This window comes from Thalassophryne amazonica, chromosome 7 (genome assembly GCF_902500255.1).
Source record: "Thalassophryne amazonica chromosome 7, fThaAma1.1, whole genome shotgun sequence".
NCBI classification, from domain to species: Eukaryota; Metazoa; Chordata; class Actinopteri; order Batrachoidiformes; family Batrachoididae; genus Thalassophryne; species Thalassophryne amazonica.
In genome coordinates, this window is record NC_047109.1 from 4114933 (window position 1) to 4132903 (window position 17971).

The following is a 17971-nucleotide window of genomic DNA, read 5'->3' on the forward strand; positions in this document are numbered from 1 at the left end:
ACTTTCTGTCTAGATCCTGTGACGGTTTCTGACATCTGAACGCGCGCGGGTGTGTGTGTGCGTACGTCGCTCAGAAACAATATTATTATAAATCATCTACATTGGAAATTTGTACAAATTGTCATCATGGTCGCCTGTAATTTGTGTGTGTGTGGTTGGCGGGTAACTGACAGACTCATCCGTCCATGGCGGGGACCAACTGTCTCAGCGGGTGAGGCAGGCACCCTAAGACCCGCACATGACCCCAGGCCTGGTTGCCAGGTCTGCACTTTATAAGCCAGCCTGAGAGGAGACACACCAGAGTAAAGCCGCTTCGTTCCGTTTTAGCACTTTTTCTGGATGGTGCAGGATCATAATAGAACGGTGTCCTGTGGAATGGGGTGTTAGTTTGTCGTGTGTTGTGGCATTAGTCGTTGTGTACTGTGGTACTGTCTCACAGTCTCGGCTCTCCACCACAGCATAGTTGTTCTCCTCTCTGAAGCTGATGTTTCCCAGATGAAGGATTCCGGCCACGAGCTGAAGAACAGAGTCCTGATCCTCCACAGACAGACCCACAACAGACATGGCCTCCTGCACAAGCACAAACACAAATGTGAGGGAAGCCACCAAGACAACAGTGGAAACAGAAGATTCCATGGCTTTGACTGCAAAATGCATGTGGCCTCTGAATCCATGTGATCAAATTAAGCACTTTCACTTCAGACAAGAACAGGTCAGATTTCATCAGCCTCGCTGTCTGAATTTAGTGTTAACACAAATGCTAACATGCCACGTGTGTGCAAAAACATCATCATGTATGTGAGTGTGTTACTATGGTAACAGACAGACCATGGTCTCAGAGAAGTCCTTCTTGTCATTGACATCCTCCACTGTGTAGGTTTCTGACTGGTTGAGATAGTTGTAGTAGTCTGGGGTTGTGACCCCAAGGTTCTCCCTCTGCTCCCCAGTTGCTCCATCCAACAGCTGAGGACAAGAGGTCACAGGTCACAGCGTTATACAGGGAGAGAGGTCACAGCATTATACAGGGCAAGAGGTCACAGGTTGCAGTATCATACAGAGTTATACAGGGCAAAAGCTCACAGTGTAACACAGGACAAGAGGTTAAAGATCAGAGAGTTATACAGGGCAAGAGGTCACAGGTCACAGCGTTATACAGAGTTATACAGGGCAAAGGCTCACAGCGTTATACAGGGCAAGAGGTCACAGGTCACAGCGTTATACAGAGTTATACAGGGCAAAGGCTCACAGCGTTATACAGGGCAAGAGGTCACAGGTCACAGCGTTATACAGAGTTATACAGGGCAAAGGCTCACAGCGTTATACAGGGCAAGAGGTCACAGGTCACAGCGTTATACAGAGTTATACAGGGCAAAGGCTCACAGCGTTATACAGGGCAAGAGGTCACAGGTCACAGCGTTATACAGGGCAAGAGGTCACAGCGTTATACAGGGCAAGAGGTCACAGCGTTATACAGGGCAAGAGGTCACAGGTTGCAGTATCATACAGAGTTATACAGGGCAAAAGCTCACAGTGTAACACAGGACAAGAGGTTAAAGATCAGAGAGTTATACAGGGCAAGAGGTCACAGGTCACAGCGTTATACAGAGTTATACAGGGCAAAGGCTCACAGCGTTATACAGGGCAAGAGGTCACAGGTCACAGCGTTATACAGGGCAAGAGGTCACAGCGTTATACAGGGCAAGAGGTCACAGGTTGCAGTATCATACAGAGTTATACAGGGCAAAAGCTCACAGTGTAACACAGGACAAGAGGTTAAAGATCAGAGAGTTATACAGGGCAAGAGGTCACAGTGTAACACAGGGCAAGAGGTCACAGGTCACAGCGTTAAACAGGGCGAGAGGTCAGAGAGTTATATAGGCAGAGAGGTCACAGCATTATACAAGGTGAGAGGTCACAGATTGTACAGTGTTATACAGGACGAGAGGTTAAAGATCACACAGCATTATACAGGGTAAAAGGTCAAAGATCATACAGCATTATACAGGATGAGAGGCCACAGCATTACACAGCGTTATACAGGGTGAGAGGTCAAAGATCGCACAGCGTTATACAGGGTGAGAGGTCAAAGATCGCACAGCATTATACGGGATGAGCGGTCACAGCGTTATACAGGACGAGAGGTCAAAGATCACACAGCGTTATACAGGACAAGAGGTCAAAGATCACACAGCGTTATACAGGGCGAAAGGTCACAGGTCACAGCATTATACAGGGCAAAAGGTCACAGGTCACAGCATTATACAGGGCAAAAGGTCACAGGTAAATGCAGCAGGGACGTGGTGAAAATGGACAAATGTGCCGTCTTCTATTTGATCCTGATCATGTCTCTGCCATGTCTCCTTCTCCAAGTTATTTGTGTCACCATATAGGTTGAATAATAAACTCATCTGCTACTAAACAAGTCTGTCGCTGCTTAAACTCAAACATGCTCCATGAGGGCTCACGCGCACAGGAACATGATCTGAAGTGAACCTTGATTTGTATGAGGAGCCCGAGCGAGGTCTCACCATAGAAGTAGAGAGATGGTGTCAGGACTGGTGGAGACCAATGCAGACTGTCAGGCACGGTTGGTTTTGATGAATAAAATGCTTTATCATGTAACCAGGCAGTCCATTTGGTACGCAGGTTGTCAGATATACAGGCAGAGGTATCAGACATGGTGCAGGCTGGGTCGTAGTCCATAAACAGACAAAGTTCATACAAGCGCCATCGAGGAGTAATAGAGGCAAAACAGAGGCAAAGTCAAAAACAGGGTTGAGTTCAGGGTAATGGCGAGGTGGAGGTCGGAGTACGCAAGCAAGGTCAAAAAATACACAAGAGTGCAAACAGGATGAGAGGCGAGAAAGTGAACAGAGTCAACAATATGGCAGTGAGCTGTGGAACTATGAGGGTTTAAATAAGGAGCAAACTAATCAGGGTGATGTGAAGCAGGTGTGAGGAAGGTACTGGAAAGAGGTGTGGTTTAGTGAACAAAGAAGAGGGAAGAAAGGCAAGAGAGTGTGGGGGGCAAAACAAAGCGGTGCAAAGCAAGAGAAGTGAGTGACAGAAAAACTAACTGTGAGAAACATGACGTGCTCAAATAATTAACATGAGCAAAACAAAAAGGGGCAAAACTAACGTGACAAGTCAAAAAGGGGAAAACAAGAAAACTAATGATTAAAACTAAAACTAGAATGGAACTGTTACTGACTGGTACAGAAAAGTGAATACAATAAAATGGCAAAACAAACTATTGGTTAAACAGAGAACAAGTGATGAACAGAAAACAAAACCGGTGACTACTGAATAATGCAATAAACAACAAATGGAACATAATCTGATGAGCAACACAAGATTAAAATAACAAAAACCTGTCACTAAGCATTATGTGATAAATGTGATTAACAGAACAAAACTAAGACTAAAGTAACTTAAAAGACCCAGAGTGAAAGAATACAATCACCAGGTACAAAACATATGATAACCAAAGAATGAACCAGACAAAAACGCAAAACCAAGAAAAGCAATAATCAGAACCAAACTGAGATGTACATGAAAAAGTATAAACATATGAAAACCATAGAGAACATAGAACCGAAAATGTGGACCTAAACCCTGAGCTGGGGCCGAGCATGACCGATGAAACGCCAACTCCTGATCTCGGGCGCTGAGGTTGTGCCGCGTATATGCGAGAGGAGATTGGGTTCTTCACTTCCGGTCTTTTGCTCTGCAGCCAGCGCTTCATTCATGGGTATTATAAACTGGAATATGCTGGGAATCGATGATATCAAACATCACAAAATAAGGTTAAAGGTTTTGATCAATTATTCTGAATATTTTACCGAGACTTACATTTTGTAGCTGCCCCAATCATCGCTCACAGAGTCACTCTGCTCTCAAAATAAAAATGCTTCATTGGTGCCGAACTGTTATTAGTGTGAAGGTTTGCAAAGGAACTGGTTAGGTTGAAAGCTGAAGGTATAACCCACGTATCCCACACGTCGGGAACTATTCACCGCAAATATATCTTATATAAAATGGAGATCTTGCAGTTGATTAACTGTCTTTTAAAACTTGCCTTGTTGCTAAAGTTAAGTTTATTCAGGCAGCTAAGAGACGAGGATCACAACACTTTATTTTTAAATGCAATTTCTGGTCCAAAAGACGAGTTTATCTTCTAGTCCATTATTTTACTGTCCAAAACTTGGTGCTAAATTTGTTGTTTACACTTCTACAGGGATACAGTTGCTATTTATTTTAATTTATTAAGATCTTAATGTTCCCTGTTCAATTTATACTTATTTTAATGATATCCCAGTGTAAATGATCTCTCTCTCTCCCCTCTCTATATATATTTATTTATTAAAAACTACACACTTATTGTGACTTTCATTAATTGATGAGATTACGAGGTCTGTTAGAAAAGTATCTGACCTATTTATTTTTTTCAAAAACCATATGGATTTGAATCACGTGTGATTGCATCAGCCAAGCTTGAACCTTCGTGCGCATGCGTTTTTTCATGCCTGTTGGTTGCATCATTCGCCTGTGAGCAGGCTTTGAGTGAGCAGTGGTCCACCCCCCTCATCGTTAAGGAAATGTCTGAACGATTTGGAGCTTTGCTGCATCAATTTTTTCCTGAAACTGTGAGAGACCTCCAAGTGGACACCATTCAGAAAATTAATATGGCTTTCAGGGACGATTTTATGGGGATTACACAGATTGAGGAGTGCTCCAGCCGGTTTAAAGACCGCCCACAGCATTTGAGAACGCGGCGCGCTCCGATCGACAGGCTCAAACCCCGCTAGAACAACCAGATCATTTCCAACGTGAAGGCTTTGTTGATCCGGGACGTCGTCTGACTTCCACAAAAAAGGCAGAAGGCGTGGACATCAGCACTTTTTCTGCACATTCCACTGTTACAGGAGTTTTTTTCATGGAAAAAGAAGGGGATGAATGCGCCACCGTGCCGCTCATTGCGCGGGACAAAACCACCTCCATGTTGGTCTCACAGGACGGCTTTCAGGTGGCTTTCAGACGGCTTCCGGTTGCTTTTCAGTCGTGTGAATATCCGAGAAATTGAGCATGAGCTGGACATGCCCCAACATGTCCTGTGAGGCTTCATCACGGCGTTGCTTTGCGCCATGCGGCTCTGCCGCGACACGCGGGATTCCTCCGCTCCTCTTTCCATGACAAAAACTCCTGTAACAGTGGAATGTGCCGTTCATTTCTAAACTGGACGCTGTCTTGATCCGGTATGTCCTCTGACTAGTACAGGAATTGCGGAAGACATGGACATCAGCACTTTTTCGGCACATTGAGACAGACGTGCGGAGGAATCCCGCACGTCCTGGCGGAGCCGCATGGCGCAAAGCAACGCCGTGATGAAGCCCTGTATAACCTCCCACCTCTCCCCAGCATTACTTCAAAGGAATACTGTGATTATTTTATGGTGTTTGATTTTATTGATTGATGATTTTATTATGGTGTTTGGTGACTTTTATTGTGCTATTTATGAGTTTTATACGGTTATACGAGGTCTGTCCATAAAGTATCGTACCTTTTTATTTTTTTTTTAAACTATATGGATTTGATTCATATGTTTTCACGTCAGACAAGCTTGAACCCTCGTGCGCATGCGTGAGTTTTCCACGCCTGTCGGTGACGTTATTTGCCTGTGAGCACTCCTTGTGGAAGGAGTGGTCCCGCCCCCTCGTCGGATTTTCATTGTCTGGAAATGGCGGAATGATTTGGGCTTTTTTTCCATCAGAATTTTTTCAGAAGTTGTTAGAGACAGGCGTGTCAGAGGACAAGTTGGGACATGTCCAGCTCTCCACAATTTCTCTTATAACTCACTCGACTGGTAAGCATTGAAAGCCGAGATAGGCATGTCCCAACTTGTCCTCTAACACGCTGAAACGGAGGCGTTCTTTGTCTCGCTCGAACAGCGAATCGGTCATGACGCGCGAAGCCTCCGCGCAGCTTTCCATGACAAAATCTCTTGTTAAAAGTGAAATCTGCCGGAAAATGGCTGATGTCCAGCTCTTGTGATAACCAGAGAAAGAGCACACGACGGTCCCAGATCCACAGAGCGATCATTTAGAAATAATCCGGTGGTTCGTGCCTGTCGTCGCGGCTTGGAGCGCGGCGCGCCGAGCGCCATTGTGGGCCGTCCTTAAAGCTGTAGTAATAGTCCTTATTCTCTGTGAAGCCCGTAAAATTTTCACCAAAAGCCAGATAAATTTTTCGAATAGTTTCCAGCTGCCAGTCTCTAACAGTTTCTGAAAAAATTCTGATGGAAAAAAAGCCCAAATCATTCCGCCATTCCCAGACAATGAAAATCTGACGAGGGGCGGGACCACTCCTTCCACAAGGCGTGCTCACAGGTGAATGACGTCACCGACAGGTGTGGAAAAACTCACGCATGCGCACGAGGGTTCAAGCTTGTCTGATGTGAAAACATATGAATCAAATCCATATAGTTAAAAAAAAAAAAAAAAAAAAAAGGTACGATACTTTATGAACAGACCTCGTACTTATGAGTTTTATACGGTTATATTTATGAGTTTTACTGTGATGCTTTTTTTAAATGACCTTATGATGTGCTTTTATTGTGTTTATATACATGTTTTATGAATAATGAATTATTATTGACCATGATTTTCCGTTTTGTCCTGAATAACATTCACACTTTGAACATACTTCAAGGGGATAACTTGCTGAACCCACAGCAGAAAGAGCAAGAAAACACAGAAACTGTGCTTTAAAAGTGCATCTGGTGTTACTGCTGCCAGACGACCAGAAGTAAATGACCCCAACTCTCGTGGCCGAATGGCTGAAATCTCGGGGCCGCAAACTCACAAACAGAACTCAGTGGAACAAGATCTTGATTTGGCAATCTAGCCTTTCTACTTGTATGGTCTCACCAAGCGGCCGAGCGAGGTCTCACCAAGCGGCCGAGCGAGGTCTCACCAAGCGGCCGAGCGAGGTCTCACCAAGCGGCCGAGCGAGGTCTCACCAAGCGGCCGAGCGAGGTCTCACCAAGCGGCCGAGCGAGGTCTCACCAAGAGGCCGAGCGAGGTCTCACCAAGCGGCCGAGCGAGGTCTCACCAAGAGGCCGAGCGAGGTCTCACCAAGAGGCCGAGCGAGGTCTCACCAAGCGGCCGAGCGAGGTCTCACCAAGCGGCCGAGCGAGGTCTCACCAAGCGGCCGAGCGAGGTCTCACCAAGCGGCCGAGCGAGGTCTCACCAAGAGGCCGAGCGAGGTCTCACCAAGCGGCCGAGCGAGGTCTCACCAAGCGGCCGAGCGAGGTCTCACCAAGCGGCCGAGCGAGGTCTCACCAAGAGGCCGAGCGAGGTCTCACCAAGCGGCCGAGCGAGGTCTCACCAAGCGGCCGAGCAAGTTGAAATCTACAGCAGCATGTTTCATCAGCATGAAGTCTTTTGGCATTTTCATGTTCACAATGTTTCAGAGACATAACCCCCTGGTGGTCAGAATTAGAACAGCAAAGTGGTGAATGTCAAACCTGTCCAAGGTCTTCCTGAGTTGACCTTTTGGACCAAGTTTCACCGACATCCATGAAATCTTTGCTAAGGTACTCCATACATACATGTCAACCTCACAGACACAAGTAAACCCCAGACCTCCTCCTCCTCCTGCAACTTTTGCTTATTGTCACCAAGTGTGTCGTAGCAAATACTGAAGCACCTGTAGCGACATAAATACTGCAGGCTGTAAAACCTGGAGCGCCTCGTAGTACACTTTGCAGTACCTGGTAGTAAATGTGGAAGTTCCTCTCTCCAGGATTCTGCGACACCACTCTGCTCTTCTCCAACAGGAAGTTGGAGATCTTCCCTCCATCTGGAGCTCCTCCTCGACTGAACTGGATCTCAAAGTATTTACCCTAACAGGAGATGAAGCAGCTCAAATAACATTCAAAAACTAATTTGTGTACTTGTGTGTGTACAGTATATGTTTGTGTGAACTGACAAAACGACTGGAGTTGTTGTTGCGGACAGTTTTGGCATTTCCAAAGGCCTCCAGCAAGGGGTTGGACTGCAAGATGATGTCTTTAACATGCTGGACACACACACACACACACACGTTAGCAAAGCAGTGCTCGGGACTCAGAAGGGGTACTGTAGTCCAAAGAGGATGAGAGGTGGACTGACCTGGACTTTGTCTCCTCCTCCAGACACTTTGGACACGTAACTCATGATGAACTTGGCAGCGACAGTTTTTCCTGCTCCGCTCTCTCCGCTGGAACAAAGAAAACGCAGAAAGCTGATTTTGTTCTGGGACATCAGTCGAACTCTGAACAGTCGCACTTTTGGAACTATGATGAATTGATTCTGAAGTGGACCTTCATCCATTAAGATCGTAAAACTGAAGTCACAAGTAGCAAAACCACTGAAGGCAACACAGCAAGTCCAGCGGCTCTGGTAAACCTGGAGATACTTATTAGAGTCAGAGTGGAGACAGGACTTGGACTGAGATGGAGCCTGTCCCTTCATCTGCCTCCAGAGGAAACAGACACCTTGTGGCAGGATGCCTGTTCTGTTCCGTTGGGTTGGTGGCTTTGAGCAGTGGTCTGATTCTTCTGCCAGGATGTTGGATCTCAGTGAACCCCTTGAGGGATCTGCGGTTTCAGTGCTGTGTCATTCCATCTGGAAGACGGGTAACACTGATGTTGCTCTCTCAAAAGGAACATGTGGCTGCCTGGACCCCAACAACTACAGGGGTTTTAGCAGTCGTAGTAGGTCTCAGTGCCGGACACTTTGAAAGAGGATTCAGAGCCGCTGCGTGCTGCCCAGGGACCAGAGTAGTCTAGTTTCATGCCCACAAAGTGTTTTCAGAGTGTGGGTGGAGTCCCTGACATCTTCACAGTGGCATTTGGTGTTCCTCAGGGATGTGTTCTGGCTCCTACACTGTTCACTGACTTCATGGACTGGGTGTCGGGTCAGGTCTTTCTGGAACCAGCAGGGCAAGAGGAGACCCCAATGCTGCCAATTTGAGTGAAAATATTGAAAAATGTTTCCTACCAGCAGGTGATGTTTGTTTTGGTTCATATCGATATCTAAAGTTGTTTTCAAGACAAACAACTATTTTGATTTCCTGAATCAAGGTCACTTTGAAGATAAATGTCAGAACTACAGTCCGCCTCCTCGCCACCTCTCACTTGAAGGCATTTGTAGCTGTCGCCCCCTGGGAAGAGTCGCATGAATGAATGAACAAGATTTTGTGAAGGAATGACAAATGGACCCAATAACTCCAGCGATGTGTTCAGAGCAAAGCCCTGATCGGACCTGTCTGGGTTTGAGACGGTTCTCGATCAAGCCCAGGGTCCAGGTCAGTCACTTCCTGGACTCGACCATCGGACACGTGTGTGGTCACGTGTTGAGTTTTCACTGATGTCAGCAGGGACATTCATGTGTCTGGGTCCTGCTTGAGGACTCTGGTGACTGAACGAGGCCAAGAACACACCCAGCAGGCACCTTTACCTTCAGGAGGTAAGGATGGACCAAATGTCCACCTGGGCGCCCGGCAGCAGAGCCCTTCCTAAACCCGCCCTGCATGCTGCACTGAGTAAAAGTGTTGCGTATCAGCGTCATCACTCATGTTGTGTTTCCTTAAACATCATCCGTGTGTGTGTCTGTAGACCCGCCTACCTGATGATGACACACTGATTCTCGCTGTCAATCATCATGTTGCGGTACATGTTGTCAGCCAGAGCGTAGATGTGAGGAGGGTTCTCATACTGCGCCTGAAGGGGGCAGTGTTACATTTGGTGAGTCAGAGAGAGAGAGAGTGTGTGTGTGTGTGTGTGTGTGTGTGTGTGTGTGTGTGTCCTCACCGCTCCCTGGTAAAGCTCCACCTCTCTGTCTGTGAAATATGGCAGCTGTTTAAACGGGTTCACAGAGATCAGAACCGGGCCGATGTAGGTCTGAGTGAGCTGCATCAAGGAGCACCAAAAAAACAAACAAACAAAAAAAAAAACACACACACACACACACAAAGGGCCAGCAGAACATTTCACACAAATGTGAGGTCCATGTTGTGAGTGGAAATCTGGGCCTGAAGGTGGTTCTGGGTCAGGACGTGTCGAGGATTCACAATAAATAAATATTAATAATTGTACAAAATTGGGCCATTTTGTGTCTCGTGCTGATTGGTTGGTCTCTTCCACAATTTCTTGGATAGTCACATGACTGAAAAGCCACTGAAAGCCGTCTGAATCTTCTGAAAGGTGGACGAGCTGGGCATGTCCCAACATGTCCTGTGAGGCCTCAACACAGTGGCGCTTTTGCTCCGTCATCAGCTTCGTGTCGAAGCCAGCGGCATGAATTTCACCGCCACTCTTTTCATGGCCAAATCTTCTGTCACAGTGGAATGTACCGAAAAAGTGCTGATGTCCACCTCTTCCGCAATTTCTCAGATAGTCACACGACAGTCCCACATCACCACAGAGTTCACTTTGGAAATGATCTGGTCATTTCAGCATGTTGATGGCTGACCGGAGCGTGGCTCGCTCTCCACCGTTGTGCGGCCGTCTTTAAACCGGTTGTCCCGCTCCTTAATCTGTGTGATGCCCAGAGGATCGTCACCGAAAGCCGTCTGAATCTTCCGAATGGTTTCCACCTGGCTGTCGCTCAGTTTCTGGAAAAATCTGATGCAGTCGCGCTGCTCCAGTTGTTCTGCCATTTTCCTTGCAAAGATAAAACGACGAGAGACTCCACCCATCCTCACACAAAGGCTGCTTAACAGCAAATGACGCAATCGACAGGCGTGAAAAAACTCACGCATGTGCACGAAGGTTCAAGGTTTGCTCATGCAAACACACGTGATTCAAATCCATCAGGTTTTTTAAAAAAAAAATAAAAAGGTTGGATACTTTTCTAACAGACCTCGTATAAACAGACAAAAGGAAACAATTTTGGAGAGAGCAGCCACTGATGTCACAGGGCCGCTCCACTCTGATTGCCTGCCACACCCGTTACTCAAAAACAAAACTGAAAAGATTGAAACAAAATGTGACTTTTTAACCTCTTAAAATAGGTCCAGGTTGGCCATCTCTGAACCTGTCCAAGGTCTGTGTCCCAAGAACGTTCCCTGTGAATTTGAAGACTCTGGCAGTAAAAGGACTGGACTGATGCTGAGCACAGACAGACAGACGGACGGACAGACGGACGGACGGACGGACACAAAGCCTTCACAACAGCCGTTGGCCACATTTGATGGTGCCGGGTAAAAAGCTGTTATTGTTCCTTCAGTGAGAACTGCAGTCCTTTAAAGTCCACAAAGCTTTAATCTGCACTCAGACTGGTGGAAAACAGTTTGTCCGCTGCTGCCGTTGTCTGTTCTTCCATTCCTGGAAAATTGTAAAGTATTTATTACCTGCTGAGTTGTGGATCTGGGTGTTACTATCAGTACACAAAAACACGACAGTCCCTCTCCAACGATGGCAGACAAAAAGTATTGTGGACATGAGGTGAACGTGAGTGTTTATTCAGCTCCAATCAAACTGTCACGACCAGACCACAGTCTCAAATTCAACACCAACTTCAACAACTACAAAATCATCCATAAACGCATCACATCTTCTTCAAGTCACTTTACTTTGTGTCCGTTTTATGACAGCCGTGTCTGTTGGTTTGTTTGTGTCCGTTTTATGACAGCCGTGTCTGTTGGTTTGTTTGTGTCCGTTTTATGACAGCCGTGTCTGTTGGTTTGTTTGTGTCCGTTTTATGACAGCCGTGTCTGTTGGTTTGTTTGTGTCCGTTTTATGACAGTCGTGTCTGTTGGTTTGTTTGTGTCCGTTTTATGACAGTCGTGTCTGTTGGTTTGTTTGTGTCCGTTTTATGACAGTCGTGTCTGTTGGTTTGTTTGTGTCCGTTTTATGACAGTCGTGTCTGTTGGTTTTTGTGTCCGTTTTATGACAGTCGTGTCTGTTGGTTTTTGTGTCCGTTTTATGACAGTCGTGTCTGTTGGTTTTTGTGTCCGTTTTATGACAGTCGTGTCTGTTGGTTTTTGTGTCCATTTTATGACAGTCGTGTCGGTTGGTTTTTGTGTCCGTTTTATGACAGTCGTGTCTGTTGGTTTTTGTGTCCGTTTTATGACAGTCGTGTCTGTTGGTTTGTTTGTGTCCGTTTTATGACAGTCGTGTCTGTTGGTTTTTGTGTCCATTTTATGACAGTCGTGTCGGTTGGTTTTTGTGTCCGTTTTATGACAGTCGTGTCTGTTGGTTTTTGTGTCCGTTTTATGACAGTCGTGTCTGTTGGTTTTTGTGTCCGTTTTATGACAGTCGTGTCTGTTGGTTTTTGTGTCCGTTTTATGACAGTTGTGTTTGTTGTTTTTTGTGTCCGTTTTATGACAGTTGTGTTTGTTGTTTTTTTTGTGTCTGTTGTTTTTTTTGTGTCTGTTTTATGACAGTTGTGTTTGTTGTTTTTTGTGTCCGTTTTATGACAGTTGTGTCTGTTGTTTTTTTTGTGTCTGTTGTTTTTTTTGTGTCTGTTTTATGACAGTTGTGTTTGTTGTTTTTGGCCCAGTTTTTCTAGTTACCTTCACGTTTGTCTTGTTTAGTCTTAAAATAAATGATTTATTTGCATGTCAGTTGTACCTGTTTTCACGATGTCTCCAAACACGGAGTCTCAGCACACAGAAAGGATACAAAGATGTAGTCGTCCATGTACCTCTTCTTCAGGTTGTCTGTGATGGCGTCCTCGCTGATTTTTGACAGCAGCACCATGTCGTCCACACCGCTCACCTTCACGTTCTGAGCCTGCCAGTGGTAGCGCTCCTTACTGCCCTGTGCACAAATCAATCAATCACACTTTGTGATCTGTGTGAAGGTCACGGTGGACACCGTGGGGACAGGATGTGTCTGAGGTCGAGGAGGTCACGAATGTGGAACGTGAATCTGTTCATGAGCGGCTCATCCAGAACAGATCACCACCACAGATCAAAGTTAGTCCTGTTTGGATGAAAGAGAAAGTCAGAAATGTCAGTGAGCTGGAAGTGACGCTGTTTCAAGGACAGTGGAGACGCACCGAGGAGACGCACCAATCACTTCCTATCTGCTGATGCTGTTGCATCTAAAGTGTTTATAAAAGTTCAAATCAGCTCAAATTCTTTTACTGAAACACCAGAAACTTTGGCATCAAAATGAAGAAAGGTCAGGTCTCCGCTCCCATACGGCGCCGCTCGGGCCGGTTAGGACTTTTGATGTTATGGTGAAAGTGTCCGATGGTATTTTTATCTGTCGTTATCGATATCGCTGTTTAATTTTTTAATATTTATCCCGATATATATTGAGCTGTTTTAAACTGTATTTATTTCGATTTGTTGCTTGCAGTCATCAAGACGACCACATTGGAAATAAGCGTGTTTTACACTTCATGTGTTATTCATATATTGTTCTGCACATATGAATTTTACCAAATAAATTCCATGTACAGACCCATAAATGCAACAGGCGGGTTCAGTACATGGATGGATGATAAATGACTGATCACATGCATTGACAAGAGAAACCGTGTGCTTCGTCTCCTGCTGTGGCGCTGAGAGCTCAGGTTGGATTCCCAGCATTCCTCTGTGTCGCATGTTGCAGCACGCCGTGTGTTTCAGGGCGTGTCTGTGGAATTACAGCAAAGTTTGTTAGTTTAACAAATGCGGCATTCAGGTGCTGCTGGGACAAAAAGCAGCACAAAAAACACCTCAGAGCTTCACTTAAAAAAAAATTAACTCAGATCCCCAAAACATGTAACATGAAACAGAAAAGTTAAGTCATAAAAACTATAAGAGCACTCAGAGCGCACACTCATCCACCAAACACAACATTCAGCGGGAGCACAGACACGTCGTCCTCCAAACCCAGTGGCTCTCTTTGTCCCGACTTAATTAATATTCATCATCTAAATCAGTGACTTGATTTCATTTTGAAACATCAGTGAGATATGATCAGTTTGGGTGAAACTTGGATTAAACCCAACGTACTCCTGCCACTGAATGAAATATTTCTTTGTGGTGCAAAGGTGAAAAAGAAGTCAGCAGGCCACAAAGTGTTCTGCTCCTTCTCCGTGGAGCAGTCTGCTGAGGTCTGTCTTTGAAACCAGACTACAGACTCATCTGCTCTCACCGACAGCTTGCTGCAATGGATCAGAAGATTAAGTCTCACTCAGTCACTCAGTCACTCACTCACTCATCTTCAACTGCTCACTCCAACGAAGGGTTATGGGGAGACAGGGTTGGGTACGGAGAACCGGTTCTTTTCGAGAATCATTCAGAAATGATTCAATCCAGTGACATCAGTCACCTTTTTGCTTAACGATTCCCTTATCGGTCCTTCGGAGCGGCCGCTGTTTTTGAGGGTATTTTATCGGGAAAATGATCATTTCTTTACGTCAATTCCAGACCCTGCAGCAGGTCTGGAATCAACTGCATCTGCAGCACAACTCTGCTTAAAGCAATGAAGCAATGAAGCAGTGCTCTGACCTACTGCTTCACTGTTTTTCAGAAGCAGTAAGTCGGCTTCTTAACTCCTCTCAAAGCCATTTAAAAATGTCAATTGTGAGTCACTTTAGTGTTGATTAAAGTCACTAACTGGGACTCTTGTCTTGTTGTGAGAAAGAAATGAGAATTGTTCTTCGTTCCGTTGCTCCAAACGCTGCGCGGCTCTCTGCCGAGTCACGTTAGAGTCCAGCTGGAATTAATAACTTCAAAGTGAATCACCGTTTAAATCAAATGACACCTCTTTTCAAATGCTGGAACACAGACAACAAACTACAACAGACTGAAACATTTTTTTCCTCCCAAAATGAGACATTCTGTGTTCTTTCTGAATGACATTGATGCTGACGTGCAGCAGCCGGCTGAGTTCAGCTCAGCTGTACGGAGAGACATTCAGGCTGTTAATGTCTGAAAGGAAATGCTTTAGACAAAAACTACAGATTCTGTTTATGTCCAGCGTTTAAGGATCCAGTGACCAATTTCATATTTATTTACTTAAAGACTCAATAAAATGTTGTTGGCATAGAAAACCTGTGAAGCCGACTTTTAGTACACAGAAAATTCACAGGAGGTATTGATAAGGGAATTGGATCAACAAGCAGAATCGATAGATAAAATTGTATCAATACCCATCCCTACGGGTCGAAGGATTCAGTCTCCCGAAAAGTCTAATTTGGCATTGTGTTCCCACATACAGGATTCTTGCTGACAGGGTTTTGATATTTTTCTGTCTGAACAGTTTTCTGGTGGACTGGATCTGTACAACACGACAACTGCCCCCTACCGCTGCCTGTCCACAGGTCACTCATGGACAGCACCTGTCCTGCATCTTTTCCAGCTCTCCTGACTCCACCCACAGCTAATTAACTCCATGGAGTTAATTAGCCAATCACGAGCTGGGAAACACCAGCGTTAATCAGGTACGAGTCAGACAGGTGCTGTCAAGGAGCAAAGCTGGAGACCCCGAACCCAGAAATGTCTCAAAGTGAGGACATGTAGCTTGATGTCCCCAAGACCAACAGGAAGTCTTGTTGGTGTAACGTTGAGTTCCTACATGGACACACAGTTCCTCTGGGACTCTGTCCCTCACCCTGGTGTTGTGTATTTGTCCACGGTTTTCTTCTTGATCCATCATTTATTTTAGTTTTATTTTGTTGGTCCAGCAGATGCTCCGCCCACTGAGTCGTTGTCAGTGTCCCCAGTGTGTCTGCTCGTGGGCCGGGTCAGAGTTTAAACCCTGACACTGGAGAAAAAAAATCATGTGAAATGACAAGAATAAAATAAAGTCACATTTTTTAAACTGTAAGAACCAATAAACAATAAGTGATTAATATTACTGGCAGATTATGAGCTTTTTGTTTGTGCATCATTTCACAGAGGGGAGGAGCCACTGCTCTGACAGAGGATGTGGGCGGAGTCAAAGCATCACTATAAGGTGAGTAATTGTTTTTTATTACAAAATTTAAAACACTCAAACCACGTGATGCGACGTCACACACCCAGGATGTGATGTCAGGACTCAGCGGCCAGTGAGAAACTCGCGGTTAGCCTCCAGCTACCTGACAGCTAAACTTAATGATTGCCTCCTTCAAGGCTCCACCTCCAGCATGTGATTGGCTGGTTAACCTGCCTTGGTTCTGATGAATGGGACCAGATTTTTAAACAACGTATTGTTGTATTTAAAACGTATCGTGTCACATGACGTTGCTGACAGTGAGGACGTGCTTTAAAAGTACACGCCCACCTGTCACCTGACTGTGGCATGACGTGTAGATGGCGAGGACTAAACGCAGGGCGGTTGTGTCACGCGGCCAAGACGGCGACACACTGCACTGACCTCTGACCTTCCACACACAAACATACAAATAAATGGGTGTGATCACATAAGCTCCGCCTTCCTATGGAGCTGTGTGGAGGTAAACGCCCTTCTGACTTTCTGTCCATCTGTGTGGAGACCTGAGGGCCTCCTGGGGCCCCCGTACCACATGTTGGACACCACACTGTTGGACCCTGAGTTAATAACTTCACAGGTGTTGAACAGCAGACTGTTTCCATGGTAACCATAGTTTATTGACAAACATTTTGTTGTTTCCTGCTTTTCTTTGTGAACATTGTTTACTTTTACTTTTAACCGCTTACTTTTTAATTCTCACTTTTAGTTTTCAAAAGAAGAACTTTGTGACTTCAGAAAAGTCTGAAACAGAATCAGAAAGTTCTGAAGAAGAAGAAGAAAAAGAAAAAAAGTCTCTGTAACTCACCATGGTGTCACTTCCGGGTTCCGACACAAACTGGGAACAAAGTTCAGGTGTGTCCACGTCCAACGCCTCTGAAGCCAACTGGACTCGGATCAGAACCTTTACACACGAACCGGGTCAGATGAAATCAGCGTTTTCTTCTCAGATGAAACATTTTCCTTCCGCGTCTCCTTCTTCGGTCTGATCCTCTGCAGCCTGCAGGTGTGGACAGGTAAGGCCACGCCCACACCGCGCCACACAACAGTCAGCACAGCTGGAAACGTGCTGCCACCCAGCGGCCAGTTCGAGCATGACAGCGCTCCATAAGACCAAAGGTTTGAGGTTCCTCAGTGAGACTCAGATGAGGAGGATGAGGAAACATCACACACCACGTGGGGGGTTTCTCTGGACCTGATCCGGGACACAGGGGTCTCCGTGGCCAGAGGCGTGGATTTCCAACTGAAAACCCAGAAACTGGCGTCAGCACGAAACGTGACGTCAGTCCGTCTTGACGTCACGTTCAGATGGATCAAAAGTGACGTGAGCGTGGAAATGTCCGGTGTCACGGCAAGTTCACGGCTTCCGTCCGCGCCTGTCTACAGCTGTGGTTCCTCCGCGGACACGTGGAGGTGTGAAACCATGACGTCATCAGAGTGACGAGGAACATCAACTCCGGTAAAGTTAGAAAGATGCTCACAGGGTCAAAGTTCACGGCTCAATAGATCTGAAGAGAAACGTGGTAGAAAAACAAACGTCACCAGTTTGTAACCTCAGGAAGGTAGACAACCTTATTTTTTATCTATATGAGCCGGAAAAATAACACTGATCTGAACGGGCAGAAACGGAAGCTTAGGGACCGTCTACAAAGTGCAAAAAAAAAAAAAAAAAAGAACCAGAAATTATTGACTAAATCATTTTAACAAGGAGTGATATCACCAAATTCACTGCACACATCAGTGGCGTTCTGTTTATTAAACTACAGAACTCAGATTGGAAAAAAAATAAATTATTGTTTAAATTTTCAATCGCATCAAAGTTATTGTGGTGTCACCAGATTTACTACAGAACTCAAATACATTTGACAAAGAGAGACCCCTGTTGTTCAAACTGAGAACTGCTACGAAAAGCTGATGACAGAAATGACTTCCTCACCACCGAGTGAAAGAAATCCAAAATCCCCAAACCAGGTGCTGTAAACAGCAGGTTGCATATATACATTTTAAAATGACTTT

At 45.5% G+C, this 17971-nt stretch overlaps 1 protein-coding gene across 1 annotated transcript in view; it reads right to left on the reverse strand.

Moving 5' to 3' along the window:
* The window catches only part of myo1eb (myosin IEb), a 77876-nt gene extending 60892 nt beyond the window's left edge, over positions 1-16984 (reverse strand). The window contains exons 1-9 of the mRNA XM_034173735.1: positions 16764-16984; positions 12668-12805; positions 9854-9943; positions 9669-9763; positions 8172-8259; positions 7990-8079; positions 7772-7903; positions 829-963; positions 438-570 (exon numbers count right to left, since the gene is read on the reverse strand). Of these exons, the coding sequence (XP_034029626.1) occupies positions 438-570; positions 829-963; positions 7772-7903; positions 7990-8079; positions 8172-8259; positions 9669-9763; positions 9854-9943; positions 12668-12805; positions 16764-16766 (904 nt within the window). The 5' untranslated portion in view covers positions 16767-16984. The remainder of the gene's footprint in view (positions 1-437; positions 571-828; positions 964-7771; positions 7904-7989; positions 8080-8171; positions 8260-9668; positions 9764-9853; positions 9944-12667; positions 12806-16763) is intronic.
* Positions 16985-17971: the final 987 nt, after the last annotated feature.